The 18,993-nt window shown below is 50.2% G+C and overlaps 5 protein-coding genes across 5 annotated transcripts; 2 read left to right on the forward strand and 3 right to left on the reverse strand.

Moving 5' to 3' along the window:
* Positions 1 to 1,412: 1,412 nt before the first annotated feature.
* On the forward strand, positions 1,413 to 2,639 carry MAA_03619 (uncharacterized protein; the record flags this gene model as incomplete). Its single annotated transcript, XM_007821617.1, has 3 exons — positions 1,413 to 1,422; positions 1,500 to 2,014; positions 2,121 to 2,639. 3 exons carry the CDS (start codon positions 1,413 to 1,415, stop codon positions 2,637 to 2,639), a joined length of 1,044 nt encoding a protein of 347 aa, XP_007819808.1.
* A 108-nt stretch (positions 2,640 to 2,747) lies between these two features.
* On the reverse strand, positions 2,748 to 3,935 carry MAA_03618 (Mitochondrial substrate/solute carrier; the record flags this gene model as incomplete). Its single annotated transcript, XM_007821616.1, has 1 exon — positions 2,748 to 3,935. One exon carries the CDS (start codon positions 3,933 to 3,935, stop codon positions 2,748 to 2,750), a length of 1,188 nt encoding a protein of 395 aa, XP_007819807.1.
* A 734-nt stretch (positions 3,936 to 4,669) lies between these two features.
* MAA_03617 (esterase) lies at positions 4,670 to 8,285 on the reverse strand (the record flags this gene model as incomplete). The annotated part of the gene is made up of 6 exons (XM_007821615.2): positions 4,670 to 5,076; positions 5,169 to 5,345; positions 5,412 to 5,900; positions 5,958 to 6,080; positions 7,090 to 8,049; positions 8,126 to 8,285. The coding sequence occupies 6 exons, from the start codon at positions 8,283 to 8,285 to the stop codon at positions 4,670 to 4,672; spliced, it is 2,316 nt and encodes a 771-aa protein (XP_007819806.2).
* Positions 8,286 to 10,492: 2,207 nt separating this feature from the next.
* Positions 10,493 to 11,419, forward strand: MAA_03616 (glycine-rich cell wall structural protein 1; the record flags this gene model as incomplete). The annotated part of the gene is made up of 3 exons (XM_007821614.1): positions 10,493 to 10,625; positions 10,699 to 11,121; positions 11,274 to 11,419. 3 exons carry the CDS (start codon positions 10,493 to 10,495, stop codon positions 11,417 to 11,419), a joined length of 702 nt encoding a protein of 233 aa, XP_007819805.1.
* Positions 11,420 to 12,668: 1,249 nt separating this feature from the next.
* Positions 12,669 to 16,426, reverse strand: MAA_03615 (RasGEF protein; the record flags this gene model as incomplete). The annotated part of the gene is made up of 4 exons (XM_007821613.1): positions 12,669 to 13,045; positions 13,098 to 13,314; positions 13,398 to 15,701; positions 15,776 to 16,426. The coding sequence occupies 4 exons, from the start codon at positions 16,424 to 16,426 to the stop codon at positions 12,669 to 12,671; spliced, it is 3,549 nt and encodes a 1,182-aa protein (XP_007819804.1).
* Positions 16,427 to 18,993: the final 2,567 nt, after the last annotated feature.

Below are 18,993 nucleotides of genomic sequence, written 5' to 3' on the forward strand. Positions count from 1 at the left end.
CAGAGTCGACGGGTAGGTAGAACTTGACCAAGGCTGAAAAAGGTTGAGGAGAGCCTGACAGAAATCGTCGGCGTCAACAAGAGGTCCAATTTCACAAACAAAGCTGGCATGTAGAATACAACACCAACGTCCACTAAGAGTTAGAACGCGCCGGGAGCGACTGACTTGTTTTTGAAGCAGATGTCATGCGCACCCAGCCCCCAACGTAGATTTTCGGGGTTGACAGTATAACGGAAAGGCAAGATCCCCCATATTAGAGGGTCATCGAGACTGCATTCCCTCTTGCGTTAGCGGATAAAAGATGCATAGGATCGATCAGGCAGTATATGAATAGAGAGGTTGTATGCTATGAGAAAACAATGCAATGACGACACTCAAGCAGACTCGAGTGCTTTTAACTTACACAGCCACATGATTGCATACTGTCAAGAGACCTCGCTCCCGACCTTGAGTCCGTCGACGGTCGAGGGTTTCAAGCAAATGGCCCAGCCCGATTACCTCGACATTGTTGAGTCCGTATAAGAAGCCTCGAGATACAACACCCACAGTGCCCATTATAGCGATCGAACCAAGGCGCCATGGCAGGCTGTTGCGCGTGGCCGGGGCCGGGCTAGACATGATATAATTCGGTTTTGCTTCGACGAGGTTGGTGAAAATGGGCTTAAAAAACAGTCATTTGTCGGCTCACGCGTTGCCTCGCGGGCTACTGCTCATGGAGGATCGGAGCTGTTACGAAAATATCTCCCTTTATCGTGATTTCGGCCCTCTACACCGAGAAAAAAAAAGGAAAGAAAAACCAGGTACTCCGTACCTAAGTACCTAGAGGTGTCTACTAGGCACTTAGGTAGTTGGGAGGGTTCAACTTCTTCAAACGGGCACAATTGGCCGCGACGATGAAATTTCAACGTTGGCTCAAGAACATATGGAGAGACGAGCGACTTGGATCAATTGATGCCTGGCTGACCGGGTCCCGCATCCCTGGGTAAGTACCTAAGGTAAGTTACCTCTGTACATACTTGGGCACGTCTACCGGAGCTTCAGAGGCTCAAGTGCTGCAGGGATCAATTGATGCGCCTAGGCGCGCCCGCCACCAGCCATGGTGGACCAGTGGAACAAGTCAATCTACTTGCAGATATCCAGACCTGTGCACCGTAGTTCCTGACTGCTGCTTTGCAATATTCAGAAAACTTCAAACCAGTCGATTCTTCGGCAAATCCAGTGCATTCGCCAGCCAAAGAGTCGGTAGCTTTCGAGATTTGCCCGTTCATAAGCCACTACTAGTTACCTAGAACTCAGCCTGTTCACATTATTGTTGCTACTGGTAGCCTGCTTAACCATCTGTCGCAGTGAGTTGGTGCACCAAAGGTCCTGGTGCTTTGCTCTCCTAGGAAGCATCCTTCACGCTTCCCAACATGTCACACAGTAAGGCGACCTGGATATGAGATTCCATACACGTTGCATTCTATGGCACACAATCTGATGAAAGCTGATTGCTCCAGGTAAACGAAACACCTCTCGTGCCGTCTTTACCTCGCACGAGCGAGCTCTCGCCAAGGCCAATTGGTCCTCCAGTTCCGCTCGCCTGAATCGCGATTCGTTTCTCCCCTTCGGATCTTGCGGCCTTTGCTTAGAGGTTGCTCGTGACCCAGTTGCCTGCCGACTAGGCGACATTTTTTGCCGCGAGTGCGCCTTGGCCAATCTATTGGCACAGAAGAAGGAGCTTAAGAGGGCAGAGAAAGCCCGTCGTGAGGCCCAGCATGAGGCGCTTCGTGCGAAGGCCGCCGACGATGATGAGGATCAAAAAAGGGCCGTCCTTAATTTTGAGCTGACCCAGGCGGGACTGACTGGCTCGAACAAGGGGGGCATTCATTCGAACCAAGACAACTCGTGGGATCAAGAAGCACAATCCGCCCGTGCCGGTGCTAAACGCAAGTTCACCCTGGATGAAGATGAGTTGATTCGCATAGCCAAAGAAGACAAAGCAAAAGCAAGGAAAGATATTGAGGATGAACGGGTAATTGTTTATTCCCATATTAAAAAGAACCTATATATGCTATACCCCCCCTTCTATGTGGACAATCGCTAACTTTGTTTTCTCTTTTCTTCTTCTTTATACGCAGGCCGCCAAACCATCACTTCCTTCATTCTGGACGCCATCTCTTACGCCAGACGTCCAAGATAGTAAGCTCCCCGCTAAAAATAAGGCAACCAAGACCACACCAACATGTCCTGCATCGACGGAAGACAATCCACACGCCATCTCAATGCAAAAGCTAGTCACTATCCAGTTTCAAGAAGGCAGAGATCAGTCTACAAAGGGCGGTCAATGGACATGCCCCTCATGTCTCAAAACGCTATCCAACTCCTCAAGTCCAGTCATGGCTCAGCAATGTGGCCATGTTTTGTGCCTAAGCTGCGTCAAGAAGTTTCTAATACCCGCAAGCAAGGAAGTTTCCGCACAAGAAGTACCGCTCATGTGCTATGTATGTGAGACCCCTATAGCCGGCAAGTCTGCAAAGCATGACCCATCAACTAGCAAACTGCCAGTTGGCCTGGTCTTGCTGAAGTCGGAGGGCACAGGGTTTTCCGCTCGAGGCTCCAACACCGTGGAGCGATCTGGCGTGGCATTTCAATGTTGATTCTCAAGAAGCAGCAATACGGATTGTACTCCGGCCAAGGGGTTTTCGCTACAAGATGCGTTTGGGCGTTGCTGGCATATATCAGAAACCACGCTGGACTCCTCATTTTCATTGCAGCCGTTTGCGCAGCTGCGGGTGTGAAAGAATCCACAACCGGATGACAAGGCGATGAATGAGTCCCTTTGTCACCATTGTCAAGCCGTGGCTTAGGAAGCCTTTGAACAATTCTCCCCGGAGTCCGTCATAGAGTGCACGCAGACCCTCCTTGGTGATAATTCGGAGTATGACACCAAATACTGTTTTATCGAGCGCGCCGCGGATTCGAGAGATCAGGGGTTTTGTGTTTTGAGCCAGCGACTTTGTCTCTAGCCCCTTTTCGCAGTTCGTTGAGTCTTCAGAACCCAAGTCAATCGGCATCTGCAGTCGAGTTCGTCCCGTTTGAAATGGATAGGTTACAATGGTAGCAGTTGATTTGCTGAATGCCGCCAGAAGAAAGGCAATCCACGCAACCGGCACATCTTCCTCCTCCAAGGCAGGAATAATACGCTTCGCAAGCCGGCGATTGATGAAGAATGTAATGCTGGGGTTCATGGTGAGGATCAGAGTGGCGGAATAACCAGACCACAAGCCGGAGATACCACTCTCCTTCTTGATGTCAGCCAGTGCCTGGCTCAATGACTCTGTATCTGGTTGCATCTGCATCCGGGTGACTACGTTTGAGATGGGAGTCGTAATTGCTCTGGAGCACGCGCCGGCGAGCGCTCCCATGGCGAGCTCTTGTATTACACGTGGATGGCGAATCTGTTGGCGTAAATAGGTATAGAAGCCAAAGAAGAGAAAGCTGTCCACCAAGGATTTACCAATATCGAGCCCCAACCCGTTGTAGAGGGCTGCGATGCCACCTTCATGTGAGGCAATGACCTTTAGGCCGTCAATTACTCCGTCATAGTGGTCTGAGCTCTTCATCTGGCGTTGCGCTTTTAATCGCGTTGTGACGAGGTCAAGAGGGAAAATGGCAGCGGTCGAGACCCCAGTGCCTATTGAGCCAGATATAGCATGGCCCAGGGCGTCGAGTGCCGCGTTAGAAGGCATGTTCTGGCTCAGACAGGCCGGCGGATGGAAATGGTCAAGTAGGCGGCTGTTTGCAAGCTGCAGCTTGTAAGTGCAAATCAATGCGTTGGCTGTGTCGGGTGCACCCAAAGTCGAAAGTGACGCAAAGATTATGTTGTAAACAAAAAAATCTTGAACGGGGTCCTGTTGACTTTGGAATAGTATGAGAGCCGAGGTTGAAAGCATTTCCTGTCAAATGATGTCTTGTGCAGAGGAAGCTCAGCCGACGGTTTATCTGGACAATTGACGTCATATACTTGGGTACGTACTTCTGGGCGGTGCTTGACCAAAATGATCAACGGCAACTCCATCAGTTTCCCACGCACGATGGCCTCGGCTAAACACATTATAATGGACGACGCATACAGGCTACATAGTAGTTGCCTATGATCTGAATATGAATGTTACCACATACGACGTCTCAACAATGTTGCGTGCTTAGCCACGTAATGTAATTCAAGTTTCTGGTGCAATGCCTGCATGATGTCATGCGTTATCACTACAAAGCCACCGCCAAAGAGCCCGCAAGCCAAAAAATAGCCCCTGTATGCTGATATCCGTTTGTATTCTGTCGCTGTCCATACCATTGTCTGGGAAACAAGCCAAACGTCCAATTCCCAGTCGTGAAATCATTATGCTTCCGTGTCAAAACGCCATCCCCGTTGGTATCTAAAACAAAAGTAAAACTGAAAGAAGTGGCGCCACTCCAAACTTGCCCATTGAAAAGAGTAACACAGAAAAAGAAATAAAATCCTTCCAAATCCGCACTTCCGCTTCCAAAACTTATGCGAAAGTAAGTTCATCCGCATGTCTAAATATAAAAAAGCGTCGTCCTAACCAACGTAGTCAAGCCAGGTCCAAAGATAAGAGTACAAGGCTAGCTCAAGATTCTCCAGGACGAAGAACACGCCCGACGTATTTCAACCGCGGCTTGTTACTGATGGCCGTCTCTGTGACACGGTTGCGGCACCAAAATTCGATGATCTGGCAGAAGCAGGAAAGCCCAAGGCACCAATGTCTGGCTCGCCTGGTGCATCTTCCCCTTCAACAAGTCCGGGGTGTCCTTCCGGGAGTTTTTGAGCGCCGTATCCTACCACATGAAAAATGTTGGTACGACCTCCATTCGTTGCTAGTTGTAGTTGTTCATGAAGTCTAGAGAGCTGATATTGTCGTTTGATTGGAGTGAAAACAGGTTGTGGAATAAGCGGTTGGGGATGCCAGTGGGACAAGGCGCTCATTACGGCTCCGGTTTCCTCGTCAGAGTCAACAGGACCGTTGTTCGCGTCATCCTCGTCCTCAACGGGGGCGTTCGCATCAAGAGCAGCCTCTGCAAGGGAGGAGAAAAATGTGATTAGTAGTCAACATTATAAATGAAGGAGCGCGAATGCGCCGGGTCTCTAGAGGGGTTAGGAAGCTCACTTTGTTGTTTTGCTTGATTTTTCTTCTGGTATGCTGCCAAAAGCATATCGTACGGAAGAGAACGGCCTGCAACAGCACGTTTTGCCCCCATAGAGTGGCTCTTGCATGTAAGCGATCGAGCGCATGGTTGCCCGTTGGGCAGTATGACACCACACTGCCTTTCAACATCAACCGGTCCTGATATTCCTCGTTAGCCAACCAGATTATACTCATCGCCCATGGCAAAGATTGATACTTTCGTACCTTTAGGCTTTGGAACCTTGGCTTTAGGCTCGTCCTTCTTCTTTTTCGCCTTCGGTCCTTTATCTGGCTCGCCGTCGGCTTTCCTTTTTTTGCTGCCCTTCTTGTCATCCTCGGGCTTCTTGCCTGCTTTCTTACCCGCCACATTTCCTTTTTTATCGTCGTCGTCACTATCATCTTCTCCATTTTCTTCATCAGCCTTTCTAGCTTCTTCCTCCCTGGCTGCCTCCTTAGCCCTCTCTCGCGCTTCTCGCGCTTCCTTCTTCCTCTGCGCCTTCTCCTTTTTCAGCTTCAGGCATTGCGCAATATGGGCCTTGGCTGCAGTCTTTAAAATACTTTTCTTGCAGTGCTTGCATTGCTGGAGATCTGGGCTATCCTCCAGAGGCCGTCCTGTCGCAAAGGTCTCTCGAGCGGTGTCGTCTAGTTGGTTCACGACTGGGCCAGGAGAAGCCACCGAGGTCGAGGGGGAGCTCACAGCTTTCTTTTTCTCATCTAATAGTGTCACATGAGAGGCGGCTCAATGTTACCGTAGGTGTGCGGTTAACGTACCTTCGACAACACTACCATCCCTCCAGTTTCCTGGCTTGTTGTGCTTCGGGGGCGGCTTCTTCAGCTTTATGGTGCCTGATTTGCTTTCCTTCTTCAAAACGACTTTGTTGATCGGGTCATCACCTAAGCATTATAGTTAGCGGCTATTTGGATGATCTGGAACAAGAGCCTGGCTTGCCTTTGCGAGGTTCGGCGTCGGGCGCCATGTCGGTTTGCCCTTCTCGTAACCAAGCAGCTGCTTAACACTGCTGGTATGTCGGTGACTTCACCCAAGGAATTTGCGACTATGTCATCCACGGCGCAACGCCTTACGAATGATACAAAGAAATATAATAGTCATGGAATACACGACGCACGACGTAGCAATCGGGCAGCGCATGGACATCTAGTACTGGTCCAACCCAACATGTCGCGCGACGCACGAGACTCGCTGTTCGGAAGAGGGAAATCAATAGTCCGAAACACGATGCTGACCCCGGATTCAATGACCCACCCTCCGTCGACCCGTTCACACCGTGCGCTGAAGCATCCAAATAATACCGGGATCCATAACATTACACTTTACATTTAATACATGGGTTCTTGCAACCTACGTCTCGCCCCTCACGTGAAGCAATTTTGTATAAAATTTTCAATAATTAAGTATTCAAGAAACGCCATACACCAAGTTATGCCCTTGGATGGCTTTCTCTCGTTTCACATCATTTCATTTCATTTCCTTGTACATCTTTCCGTTCTTATCTGATATGCAATTTGGTGGCATGAGAAGCTTTGTTAGAAGGACAGCTATGCAAGAACAAGAACCACATTCAAGCCAAGACCTGCATCTAAGTGTCTGGGCTCATTCCACTCCACAGCCTGTATATGCGGTTACGAATTGCCATGTGTCCCAACGTCCGCTGTTCATGGCGAAAATCAATGTCAGCTCACGTAAATAGAAGACAGTGTAAGTCATTGCACACTGCTAGGCCAACGCCATGAAAGGTATTTGCAGCACTTACAGGGTGAAACGTTTTGCCATAATATGTAGGCACATACCACATAGAGTTTTGGGCAATGATTTCTCCTTGGCTAGTTCGAAGGGAAGGATCTTCTTTCGCAGCTTTGGCCATCAAGCATAAGGCCAACTCACCCCAATCGCCTGATTTCTCAGCAGGATCCAAACACGTATCTGGATTTATCAGTGGTGAGCTCCGGGGAAGTAGTTCGCTATGGTCGGACCCTGTCAGCTGACTTTGGAAGCCATGGTGGTTGTCTTTGCCTCCGACAAGGAAAAACCATGTTTCGTTTCTGGAATAATCTGGTTCAGTAGCGTTGCGTTCGCAGAAACGATGGCCTTCGAAAGCATCGTCGTAGTCCACAAACATGACCCTGGGTTCTATAAAGTCGGCGTTTATAGCAGAAATTGAGCGTCTAATCTTGTCGTTTACTGAAAGGACCATCTTGTTCATCCTGCGGCGAAGTTTGCGTTTCAATTTGGGCCCGCGCCACCACACTCCAAAGGACCGTTCGTCGCAGTCCTCGGTATCCTCGTTGAAGAAGCGAGCGTACCCTGAGACCGTAATGGTAAACCAGGGCCTCTTCTCCCACTGTACACGGTCGAGGATTTCCATAATGGCCAAACGAAGGTCATGTTCAAACTCGGGACCGTTAAGGGCTTCTTCAGAATTGCGTAAGGCATCTTCGCAGGTTCCTGAGTAAAAGCTATAAAAGCGAAAGATGCAGCTATTCATGATGTTGAAGAAGCCAAGATCATTACCACCAATGGACAGAAGCGCAAAGTCTGCATCTGTCGTAGCATTTAGGCCATCGATCTGGCTATGGTCGGACCCCGCGAGCATGTCACCAATTGTAGAGCCCGTACAGGAAAGAAACTGCATCTCCGTTGCATTGTCATGATGGCCACGAGCGCGGTTGAGATCTCTATGGACTAGAACCGGATAAGCATGCAGACCTTGACGGCAGTTGTTTTCTGTTCCGTTGAGCCCGGTGCCTATACCCGCTGAGTAGGAGTCGCCAAGGGCAATAAAGCCAGAGGCAGGCTGGAACGGGCGATGCGGAAAGTTGATGTCGTGTTCTTCCACAGAGACCACTGGGCAAAATCAAAGGTCAGTTGAGTGTAAGGACATTTGGTTTGTTTATGGCTGTAAAAGAAGATGGGCACGCACACGCAGGAGGGTTCAGGATATGTTGCCGCGGTCGTTGACCATGACTAACTGCAGTCCATGTTCGCTCTCCCGAGGGTTCAACATGGAGAGGCGGTAGGGGGCTTTGGCGGGCTGCGAGACAGAGGTTGAGGACAGGTAAAACGAGGCCCAAGAATCGCATACTCTTTAGTCGGGGGATGCTCGGAAGGCTTTCGAGTTTACATGTGATGACGACTGCGCGGTTACTTGGAGGACGATTCGACAACCACAGAAATGCAGAAACCAACGTGTGCATGCCCACGTAGTGTGAGCTGCGAGCAAGCGTTCACTCTGCGCTTCGATTCATGGTCGCAAGGCTGAGTGAGATGGCCGCGTGTACGCCGTACGGACTACGGACCTCGGGTTGACAGAGTCCGACTCGAGGTCTGGATATCGGGGTGGACGATGGCGGACGTCCATGTCCACGTCCCTAAGCCCGAGGGTCAGGATGTGCACCAGTGATTTGCAGACTTGAGGCCACGAGCAGGCAGCTAGTTGAACTGCACGCATCAGTTGGCGGTTCAAATGTTGGGGCAGACCGCGTGGCAGCAGGGATAGACCAGCCAGTGGGGGGTGGATCAGTTGACTTGGAGCCAGTTGATTGACTGGCCAGTCGTTGCCCCCAACATTTGAACCCCAATTCCTTCTTGAGGACCTATGGGATGATGCGTCCAGACTGCGGATCCGAGTTACCTCCTACTTGATTATCTGATTATGAGCGCCTTCTGAAAAGCGGCCAGACTATGATGCATGTCGGGCGATTGAATCTGGGGATGACCGCCGTCGAGAGTGGCAAAATACGGACCTCGTATAGGGCGACATATGTAACACTATTTGGCGAGACCTACGTTTCGAGCCCGAGCACAGAGTCAACGGCTAACGCTATTTACGTTTTCCCAATGACCGTTATACTCGGCAAGAATAGTGTTCGCCTGTTCAACAGAGATGATAGAACTAGAAGCAACCCGCTGGGATTGGTCGCAAGATTGGCCCGTGCCCTAGGGTGGCAGACTCTACTTTGACCTTGATAGAATAACACTCTAGTAGATTACTCTTGGCCTAACATTATGACTGGAGCAAGCCTATGTTGGCACCGTCACTCTTGCCAGGGATGGTCGTCCTCCTTATGACAGACCCTCGGAGCCAACTAGATATAGCCGAATTCTAGTTCATGGACCAGGTATACATAGCCGGCTACTCTGAGGCTTGGAATGTCGCTTCACTCAACACTATGGCTCACCCTGACCTGCTACGTTAATTTCCCTGTAGACACCATTTGGTTATACTATGTTCCTCTTCGTCGGGGCGAGCTACTTAGGCACATTAGGTTACAGCGCAACCTACCTTCTTTGCCCTGACCTGGAAGTAGACGGGGCTCAACGTCATTCTCTGTTTCGAATACCACGTGGTTCAGGAAGATCTTCCTTGGGAGCTGAAAGTCGCCTGCAGCCTGGCAGTCGTCTCCGTCGCTGCCTTCCTCCTTTGATGTTCAATGTTCTTGTCGCTCAGGTGGAACCAATTTGATGGCACTAAACCCTGCTGGTACCTCCTCCGTCACATGGGCCCCAGGCGCCACACGCATCCAACGATGCGATTGCTGGCAAGACGTCATACGTCATCCATGCAAGCAAGGCCTAGTGCTTTTATTATCCGACGTCAACACACCATCCCGCACCGATCGACAACATCGTCATAACATGGCTCCATCGAATCGCCTTGTGGCTGACGCCCGAGACCAACGGGACTTTGGAATGACATAAACTTGTTCAGAATCGGGCACACGGACGCGGCCACCTCTCGGCCTTGTCGGCTCTCTTCCAAAAGCATGCCGCTCCCGGCTGGCTACGACTACTAATCAGAACAAAACCAAAGGGGAGCTCTGAAATCCTGCTTGCTGCGCAAGGTTTCCACCAAAGTGGCCCTCAGACTGGCGGCTGCTGTCTGAAGCAAAGGGAAAGAGGCAAGGATGGCCACTAAATTGGACCAATTATTGCTCACCCTGATACACCATACGCCATATCGCATCTCCCTTTCGTACTGCTACGACGTCAGAGAAAACCCTGCTGCTGGTTCTAGTTATGATTTGTAGCACATTGTTTGTGTAACAAAGTGTAAATCCCCAAATTGTCATAAATAGCCCGCTAATGAAGGCTATCCTTGATCAAACGCCCTCCAGCAACAATAACCCCTTCGATTTGTCAACGCTCCAGACTTACCTACATGCCTCTTTGACGTGTCAAGTACGTGTCTTACTTTGAACCTTTACCTCTTACAGCCGAAGCAAATTCTCCCACACACTCTCGTGCCAAAAACTTGCATCGCAGAGTGTTCGCAAATCCCGAAGCCGCCATGGAAACCATCAGCCACATGGCACAAACCGCAGCGAAAGCTGTATGGGGAGATGGCACAGAGCATGACGAGCCTGCTTCCGGCGTTCAAGGAGACGTATCAAAGGGCGAGCCATACGACGGTGGCAATATTGGTAAGTGACCCACGACCAACGTAAAAAAGGTTGTAATAGCGAAGAAAGGCAGACTAAGTTGATGTGATTGCAGACCCCAGAGACCAGGAGAGGAGAGACTCAAAGTTTGCCACAGAAGAAGACGAGTCCTTGAAAGAGACGCAAGACAGTAAGAAACAAACAGAAGCCCTCAGTTCGAAATCAAAGTCTACAGAGAGCACCACCCGCGAGCCCGACGACGATCCAGTCCAAAAGGGCGACGAGAAAGGCATACAGGCAGATGACGGCCCCAGGCCCCTCGCGGCCATTGCCAAAGAGAACGGCGGTGACGCTGGCAACACTCAAGCCGGATCCGAATCTACATCCGCAAAAAGCGACGCCGCCACCGCCGGCCACGCGGAGGACAAGAGCTCTGAAAGCAAAGGAACGGGCGAACAATACGTCAAGACCACAGGCCTCGCTGCAGACGGCGGAAACTTTGACGCGACAAATCCCGGCGCAGGGAGAGAGGCTGATCGTAAGTCTTGCCCAGTTCACCCACATACACAGCCATTCCCAGTTTCCAGTCGAGTCATGCAGATTGAAGCCCCTATGAAATTGAAAATTCACAACTTCCAATCCGCCAAGCTCAACCCATTTCGCGCTGACACAATATTGTTCCCGGCTCAGGTCTCATGGAGGAGAAGCGAGTCGACCGCCAAGGTGGTATGGACTATCCCAAGCCTGGCTCGTCTTCATCTGGAAGCGGCGGCAAGGATGGAAAGCCAACCCTTAAAGAAAAGATCAAGGACAAGCTGCACATCCACAAGTCTTGATAGGAGCCATGTTGCAGAAAGTTTACTTTAGCAAGGTGGGAGAGGCTGTGTGATACAATCAGGAACATGTGTTTATCTGGGTTATTGCTACTTCTTGGGATCGGCTGGCTGGTCATTAAAAGAGGAATTCTTTCATCCCCTTGCCCCTTTATTAGCTTACCAAACAAACTTTCAAGTATCATGCGCTTCTAGATCCATACCTCATACCATGCAGTGATTCAATGTCACGGTAGCCACGAAAACAATGATATTGTATGACTAAGTTTACAAATGCCCCATGTACATTGTTTTAGTATGCCATATTATCGCCACAGTCATCGCTCGTATCTAAATACATCAGGACACATCGGCCGCAATCATTGCCAGCAATACTCAAGTCGACCGGACAAGAATCGAAATACAAGCTAGCTTGGTCTCACCAAGGAGTTCAACCCCCCCTCCCCAAAAAAAAGTCCTCATGTCTCCAAATATGCAGAACTCCAGCCTGCACACAAGCATCATCTCAGAACATAGCGGCGGAACGTTGACCGTGGCGCTGCATCAATAGAAAACAGCATTCCGATCTGATTAGCCCATTCACCAGTGAATTCGGGGCATCAGAACAAAGTCAACAGGGACATTGTCGGTCCTAAAAAGTACTGCCCCAATCCATCTCGATATAGATTTAGCCACTGATAGGCTAAGAATTTAGGCGCTGGCCGTGCCCCTTGGGAAAGCTGACCAAGTAAAGTAGTTGGAGTTCTTGCAGCTATGCCAGGATGATCACGCGTCCCAGCCATCCACACCACATTGCAAATCCACAAGACGAGGGAAGCAGAGTCAACTGGAGCTGAAGACCAAGTGTAGACGCGGGGCCTTGACTGTCCCTATCGAGACACGATTCGGCTGCTAGTACATCTTCAATTGATCGGGCCATCTGCCCAAATTTCTGCTAGAACTCCCCTGCGCCGTTTGATCGGTATCTCTGCGAAGTGTTTCGTGTGCGTGGTGATAACACTCTTGTGTTATAGATGAGGTGTGCATTAAATTCTTTTCATTCAACTTGGTTGAGTAGACTAGTTGAATGGTTCGGTTCGTTGACTAGGTTCATTATTTCATGTCCTTGTAACTTAAAGAAACCCAGATTCAGCTAAGACCCTGTAGTAGTAAAAATATAATAGTCAGTCACATGTTCAATTTTCTTTTTTTTTTCCAAAAAAAAAAACGTTCTTTTAGAAAGGGAACAGTCATGGCGAGAACTTGCCAGGCATTAACGGGTAGGCGAGACTGATGATGACATTTTCTCAAAAGCCGCGCCAGAAAGTATCTCCATGCCAGATACCATGGCGGCTACGCCCGCTGTGCGACGTACGTACCTCACAATCTTTTCGTCTTCTCGCTCTCTTGGTTCCACATGCAAACTCTTGTCGTACATTTCATGTACGTCGCCGGCAGCTTGCATGTTACTTAATATATAATCTTGCAGTTCGGGGACAGGCTGCAAAGAGTATCCCACGTTTTGGTATTGTTGGATGTCCCGGATTACTTCTGCAGTCTTTGCGCGTTTTGCAAAATTGATCAAGTTCGTCTTCTTAATGATGGAGGGAATGCCATCCTCAATAAAAGTGAGATCGGTTAAATAGACGCCTAATCAATGCATTAGTGAGAACTCAAAAGCAGGTCTGGTTTCTATACATACCAAAAAAAGGGATACATGGCGGATTAGCTGCATGAAGAGCCTCGCGATACTCGCCAAAATTCTTGGTGCTAGCCATTACGCGGCGCATAGTTTCCAGGACTCCTTGTGTTTTCTGGGGCACTTGGTCCCAAGTCCGCTTTAGTCGAGCAATCGGCGCTGTTCCAAGGGCTGAGATGATGGAAGTCAGGGTAGAGAAATTGTTGAGACTCCGGCATTTCTGTATTTCAGGTTAGCAGGTAAGCAGGAGATGGGGGCCCAAAAACAACTTGAAAAGTATGGAAACAACGTAGTGAAACATACATCTGCTACGGCGACAAAGTGCTTGATCACGACAACTCGTTTCTTCACATCCATCTGGGCAAGAATCATCTCCGCAACCCAGTTGGTCATTTGATTGGAGTGGAGAATCAATGCCTTTACGTTGGGTGCCAGATCAGGTTCACCTTCCGCAACCTTCTTTTGCCAGGTCTTGTTCAGGCATTCTGCAGCCTTGATCTTGCCATAAAGCCTCGACTCGATAATGGTCAGCTGGCGAGCAAACTCTGTGACATCAATATCCAAAAACTTCAGTTTCTTCATATTCTTTGGAACAATGGGCGTTGGCGTGCTTTGGTTCAGTGTTTGGATCATTCGACGAGCACCGGCTTCTTTCCCACTCAGTCGCTGGTCCAAGACAGCCATTAGAGGGCCTGACCCTGGGGTCTCTGTGGATTTGACGGTGTCTCTTGCAAAAGTGTAAACATCGCGAATCAACTGTCTAGATTCATCGTTCTGCTCCTCCATCCAAAAGCTATCAAACCAGCTCTTGAGGATATTCACAACACGAAAACGAATCAGCTTTTGCTTCCTATCACGCCAGGATTCAAAGTCTGATTGGCTGAGACCATCTGGTGGCTGTATGCCAAACCGTTTAACTAATAGCTCAAACAGCTCTCGCGCTGAAGTAAAGGACCGATAGGTGAGAAGAAATGTGTTGTTAAAACTCGAGTCTAACTTATCGTGGCGGGTGAGCTGTTCAACTAGTGCAAGAAGAGAACCTCCCTTTACCGTAGGCGACGCACTCTTGGTATCCCATGACACATCGTTTTCGTAATCAAGCCGCAAGAAGTCAGGGGTATCATCGCTAGCCTGCATGCCAGTTTGCGGCGACGGGTCCTCCCCAAATATCTTCTTGACTTTGGAGTAGTCTCCCTTTCTAAAATTGCCAGCTGGGGGGTCGCCTTCACCAAAGGATTGTCCCGGTAACAGGGATGGCCGGCCAGGGGCAGATCTCGACTCCGACCGCTGATGAGATCGTTCATATGGCAAAGTTTCGCCCCGTTGCAATGTTGCTCGTGAGACCGAGTCTTCTCGCGTACGAGACTCGGCATGCTGTGGAAGCTGCGGGTTTACCTGAACTTGCTCTGAGAGAAGTTGCAAGGAAAATCCAATATGAGATGAATTCGTTTCCAGTGCTCTAGCACACTGGCGCACATATTCGAGACGATTTTCAAGAGATTCGCCCCGCACTTCGTTCCACTCATCTGCCAACGGTCCGGCAACTGCCTGGCAGCCAAGAATCAAGTCCGAAATATTGTCGTATAGGCTTTGTTTATTGATACCAAAATCGCCCAGCTGAGGAGTTTGGAAGCTGCTTCCCAGCGAAGAAAGATCAATAGATTCAATCATGGCAATCCACATTTTGAAGGTTTCGACAACCTTGCCGCCTGCAGAGCATACATTATTGCCCACAGCCTCATGACGAAGGGACGTAACAATCTTTTCGGGAGTGATCAGACTCTTATCCAGCTCGCGAATGCTCGACACCAATATGCGTTTCTGTTCGTCTAATCTTTCGAGGAGTCTACCGTTCAGAATTGCCGACGGCTCCACCAGGCCCTCCTCATCTTCCAGGAAATTTGCTGTGATGGGATCTCTTGGCCCCAAACCATTGTTCTGCCAACTACCTCCAACGGTACTGCCAATGACGAAGCCGGGGAACAGACGGGGTATTTCTTCCCCACGTTGTTGTCGAGCTACTTCAACATAACTGAATACTCCAAGAAGAACGCCATCTGCTTCTTGTAGACACTTTTGGACGGACTCGGCATTTGGCCAATCGGCAGCAGCAATGTGTGACGAGATGACAAGCTTCGAGAACTTTGACATCATGTCTCGAAAATGAGGATACAGCGCCTTATTAGTCGAAATGATGGACGGCTGACCAGAGTGGTTGTCTGTTGTACCAGAGCCGGCCGCGAGCAAAAGTCGCAAATGATCCGAGATATCTTCAGCTCTCGCAACATATTCTGATCGGCAATTTTTCGTAATTGCCTCGCGGTATCGGTCGATTGCACGCTTCATGTTGGAAACTAGCAGGCTCCACGTTAAAGGGGGTGTAGACCCGTCGTCAAAAAAGGAACGTGGAACAGTTGCAGTTGTTGGCAGGTTATATGTTGTGCTGGTGAAGGAAGTGGCTGAGGCCATATTCGGGGGCTGTAAAGAGCCCTGCTTGCCGTTGGGGTGCCCATCGCTTCTTTTCCGTCGGTTTGGAGATGCACCGTTTATCGAGTCCATAGAGGTAGAAGGTGACAAGACGCCGCTCGTGGAAGCTCGATCTCTCCCCTATTTGACGATTAGTGACCAGATGCGCGGTGGGGTATATAATGTACGTCAACGTGTGCTCCATGGGTCCATACCATATAGCCTCGAGAGGCGAACATTAAGGACTCGCCTTCGGCTTCGGAGGCAGAGGTTGCTGAGTCGTCGTCTTCGTCTTGGGTCAGTCCGCGCGCCATCATCTCGGGCGGAGGTCTCGTTTTATCTGGAATGTTAACGTTGGCCCGATCCCTAGGACCAGTTTCGGTTGAAGACAAGGGTGATTCCAGAGGTAGCTCCATACTCCTATCGCCGGTCATCATGTTATAATAGAAGAGCCGTCCGTCAGGAGTGGCCTGCGGGATCCAAAAGTCGGCTCTTGATTTGTCCCCAGCATCGGTGCCTTCCAGCGGCAGTCCAGCGGGATCTTCTGCTTCGGAATCGTCATCTTGGTCGAAGCTCTCATCGAAGCCCTCTGGTTCGTCGGGTTCGTCGACAACTTGGTCTGTAGGGCCGTTGTGGCCGTGTTCTGGCAAGTCCTCGGGGCTCGCAACAATTTGGCAGTAGTTGCTTGGGAACCAACCGCGGACCCCATTGATGACACCGTCCCACCAGCCACTTTCCAGTTGAGTAATGACCTGAATAACATCGCCTTCGTGGAAACTCAAGCTTGTTCTGTCGTCTGCCTCGTAATCGTATAAAGCTCGCACATACATGGTGCCAGGCGGCGCGGTGCCCACAATGCCATCCATGGCGAGTGCGGGGATTAGAGGGGTTCGCCTTCGGAGGAACGACGCACACAAACTACCACAAGACGGCGAGAGCAGAAGGACCTCTGTCGAGCGGCAGATAGAAAGAGGTTGATCGTCAAGCGGTTGATGTGGCAGGCGGGGAGTTGAAGTTGGTAAGCAGGGTCAAGATACTGCGACGTACGTCCGACGTTGCCAAAGACAAGCGGAAAGTCAACGGTTGAAGACTTGAGCACGTTGGAGGCTGGTCGGTTTTCGGCGGAGTGCTGATTGAGTGATGCTCTCAGGACATGGCCAAACCACGAGTCAGCCCTTCCCCGAGCTGGAGGTGGCAGGTTATGAATCCGCGAATGCAACGATCATGCCACCTGCAAAATGCGCTGGGTGCAGAACTTGGTGCTTGCCGGCGCGGGGAGGTTAAGGGGACGACGACTTGGTGGGGGCGTTTTAAAACAAGCACACAAGAGGTTGTGTGGGTTCCATGATGTGAGGCTGGCTCTAGTCCCAAGTCCCAAGTTTCTGAAGCTGCGCACATGTGGCCTACAAATACCTGCTCAGGCAGCGCCTCTGTGCCTGGGGCTGGCACCAGAGGGGCCGACCAGCGGGTGTCCTGGCGGCACACAAACATTGAATGCTCCCAGTGCCAAGCATCTTGCGCTGTTATTTACCACGCAGCTTGAGGCACGCATGGCATCAGTTGACCAGCTGAGTCCGGACACGGACTTTGAGCGCATGGTTCAATAACATGGCTAGATGTGACAAAGTGAGCGACGACTCGAGTCCACCGCGTGGCCGTGTCGCAAGCTGCGGTTGACCCGAGTTTGTCGAGTAACTTGAACGTAAGTACCGTTGACTAAGAGGGCTGATAGTCGGTACTCCCAGCGCTAGTGCCCCGCGCTCCATGCGCCACGTATCTGGATACTTGGGCCTGGTGTCGCCAAAGGTAGCTCGGTACTTGGTAGCCCGGGAGAGACGCATTCCGTAGTACTATTTGAAGGGGTCATTGCGCACACTGTCCCGTCAATTGGTAACATTAGAGCTCTCGGGCTCCCAAGTTAACTTGACGTGACAGTGAGGAAGTGGGCAGGCGACTGACTGTCCCTCGCCTCAAGGCATATTAAAAAAAGTCTCCCTTCACAGCCAGAAGCCGACTTGATGGCATCCGGACATTTTGAGCCCACACTGCGCTAGAGACCCCGGCCCTGGACCCCCTTTCTGCACCAGGGGCTCGGAAGACCACAGCAAGGGCAAGTGAGGAAAGGAAGGCTCTTCACCCTTGCTTGATCTCGAGCGAGCTTCTGATACAATAGTATACAGTTCGGAGTAGTTATCCGTTGAGGGAGTCGGGATGTCGCTTTATGACCACGACTACAGAATATGTACCGAGTGCCCCCAACAACAAGGCCACTGGCCGTCACAAATAGCCTCAGCGCGTCAACCCCTTCTTCCTGGATATGAGTAGATAACCATGACAAGTCCTAGGGCCCTCGACAGATCTCGAAGCACATGCTGGGTAGTCAACCCGTGGGCCAGTCTGTGCTCAAGTGCGCCTGGTTCTCGGACTGGTTAACCGGATAATCCTCCAGCGTGGTCTAACGTGGCGATTGGGTCTGCGCGCTTTTTGTTGATGGCTTCTACTCTGCATGTGTTCTCTTGACGCTGTCGGGCATTTCGCGACGTAAGTTCCTGGAAGTGATCTGGCTGCAGTTATTTGAGGAGCAGACGCGAACCTTGCACAACAGGAATCCCACCCTGCAATAACTGGTACTGGGGTTACCTAATATCTTGTGTTATAATAGCAAATACCAGAAGTTGCTCCATACTCGCTCTGGTTTATGAATGGGGCCGTCGCATCACCACCCTTAATTCTGTTAGAGTTTCCGTAAAGTCAGCACGCGACTCTGGCTCTAGTGTTTTGGGTTGTACGGCTTATTAAGCGGCCGCCTAGTGCATACATACATACATGTAGGTTTATGCTTTTCACATTGTACGTATACTAATAATCGAGCAAAGAGTATTGACAATTGGATGCTGAAGTCCGAGGAAAGGGATAAAATATACCTATACCTTCCAGCTTTACTTCTCTAATGAGAGTCCCTGAGTGCCGCGCCATCACAGTCACAGGCCTTATATCGTTTAAACTTAACTTATAATTGGACTAGAAGGCCTGAAAGTATTATTATTTGCTTGAATTCTAGCTCCGGTACGTATCTTTATGGATCATCGCGATCCTGCTGTTTTGGTGTTGAACGCTGGCCGTAGGCCCCTCAACACCACAAGCAACTTGGCGAGAAAGAGCCGCAGGCAGGGCCCCCGGAGGGGAAAATGGAAAAGAAGCTCAGGGAAATAATTCAAATCTAACAGCTTTGAAGCTCGAATTGACCAGCAGCAGAAGCTTTGCCTTACACCCATGGCAAGGTTCACGTTGGCATCGGACCTAATACAACGCTATATTTAAACGCCTTGGGGGGGGAGAAAAATATGTGCATGCATTTACCTAGTAGATATATACAATAGGACGACGACTCGAGTCTGTCATTCAGTTGTCCATGTTCGCGACATGTCCGCTC

Source organism: Metarhizium robertsii, assembly GCF_000187425.2.
Source record: "Metarhizium robertsii ARSEF 23 chromosome Unknown MAA_Scf_3, whole genome shotgun sequence".
In the NCBI taxonomy this organism is placed as follows: Eukaryota; Fungi; Ascomycota; class Sordariomycetes; order Hypocreales; family Clavicipitaceae; genus Metarhizium; species Metarhizium robertsii.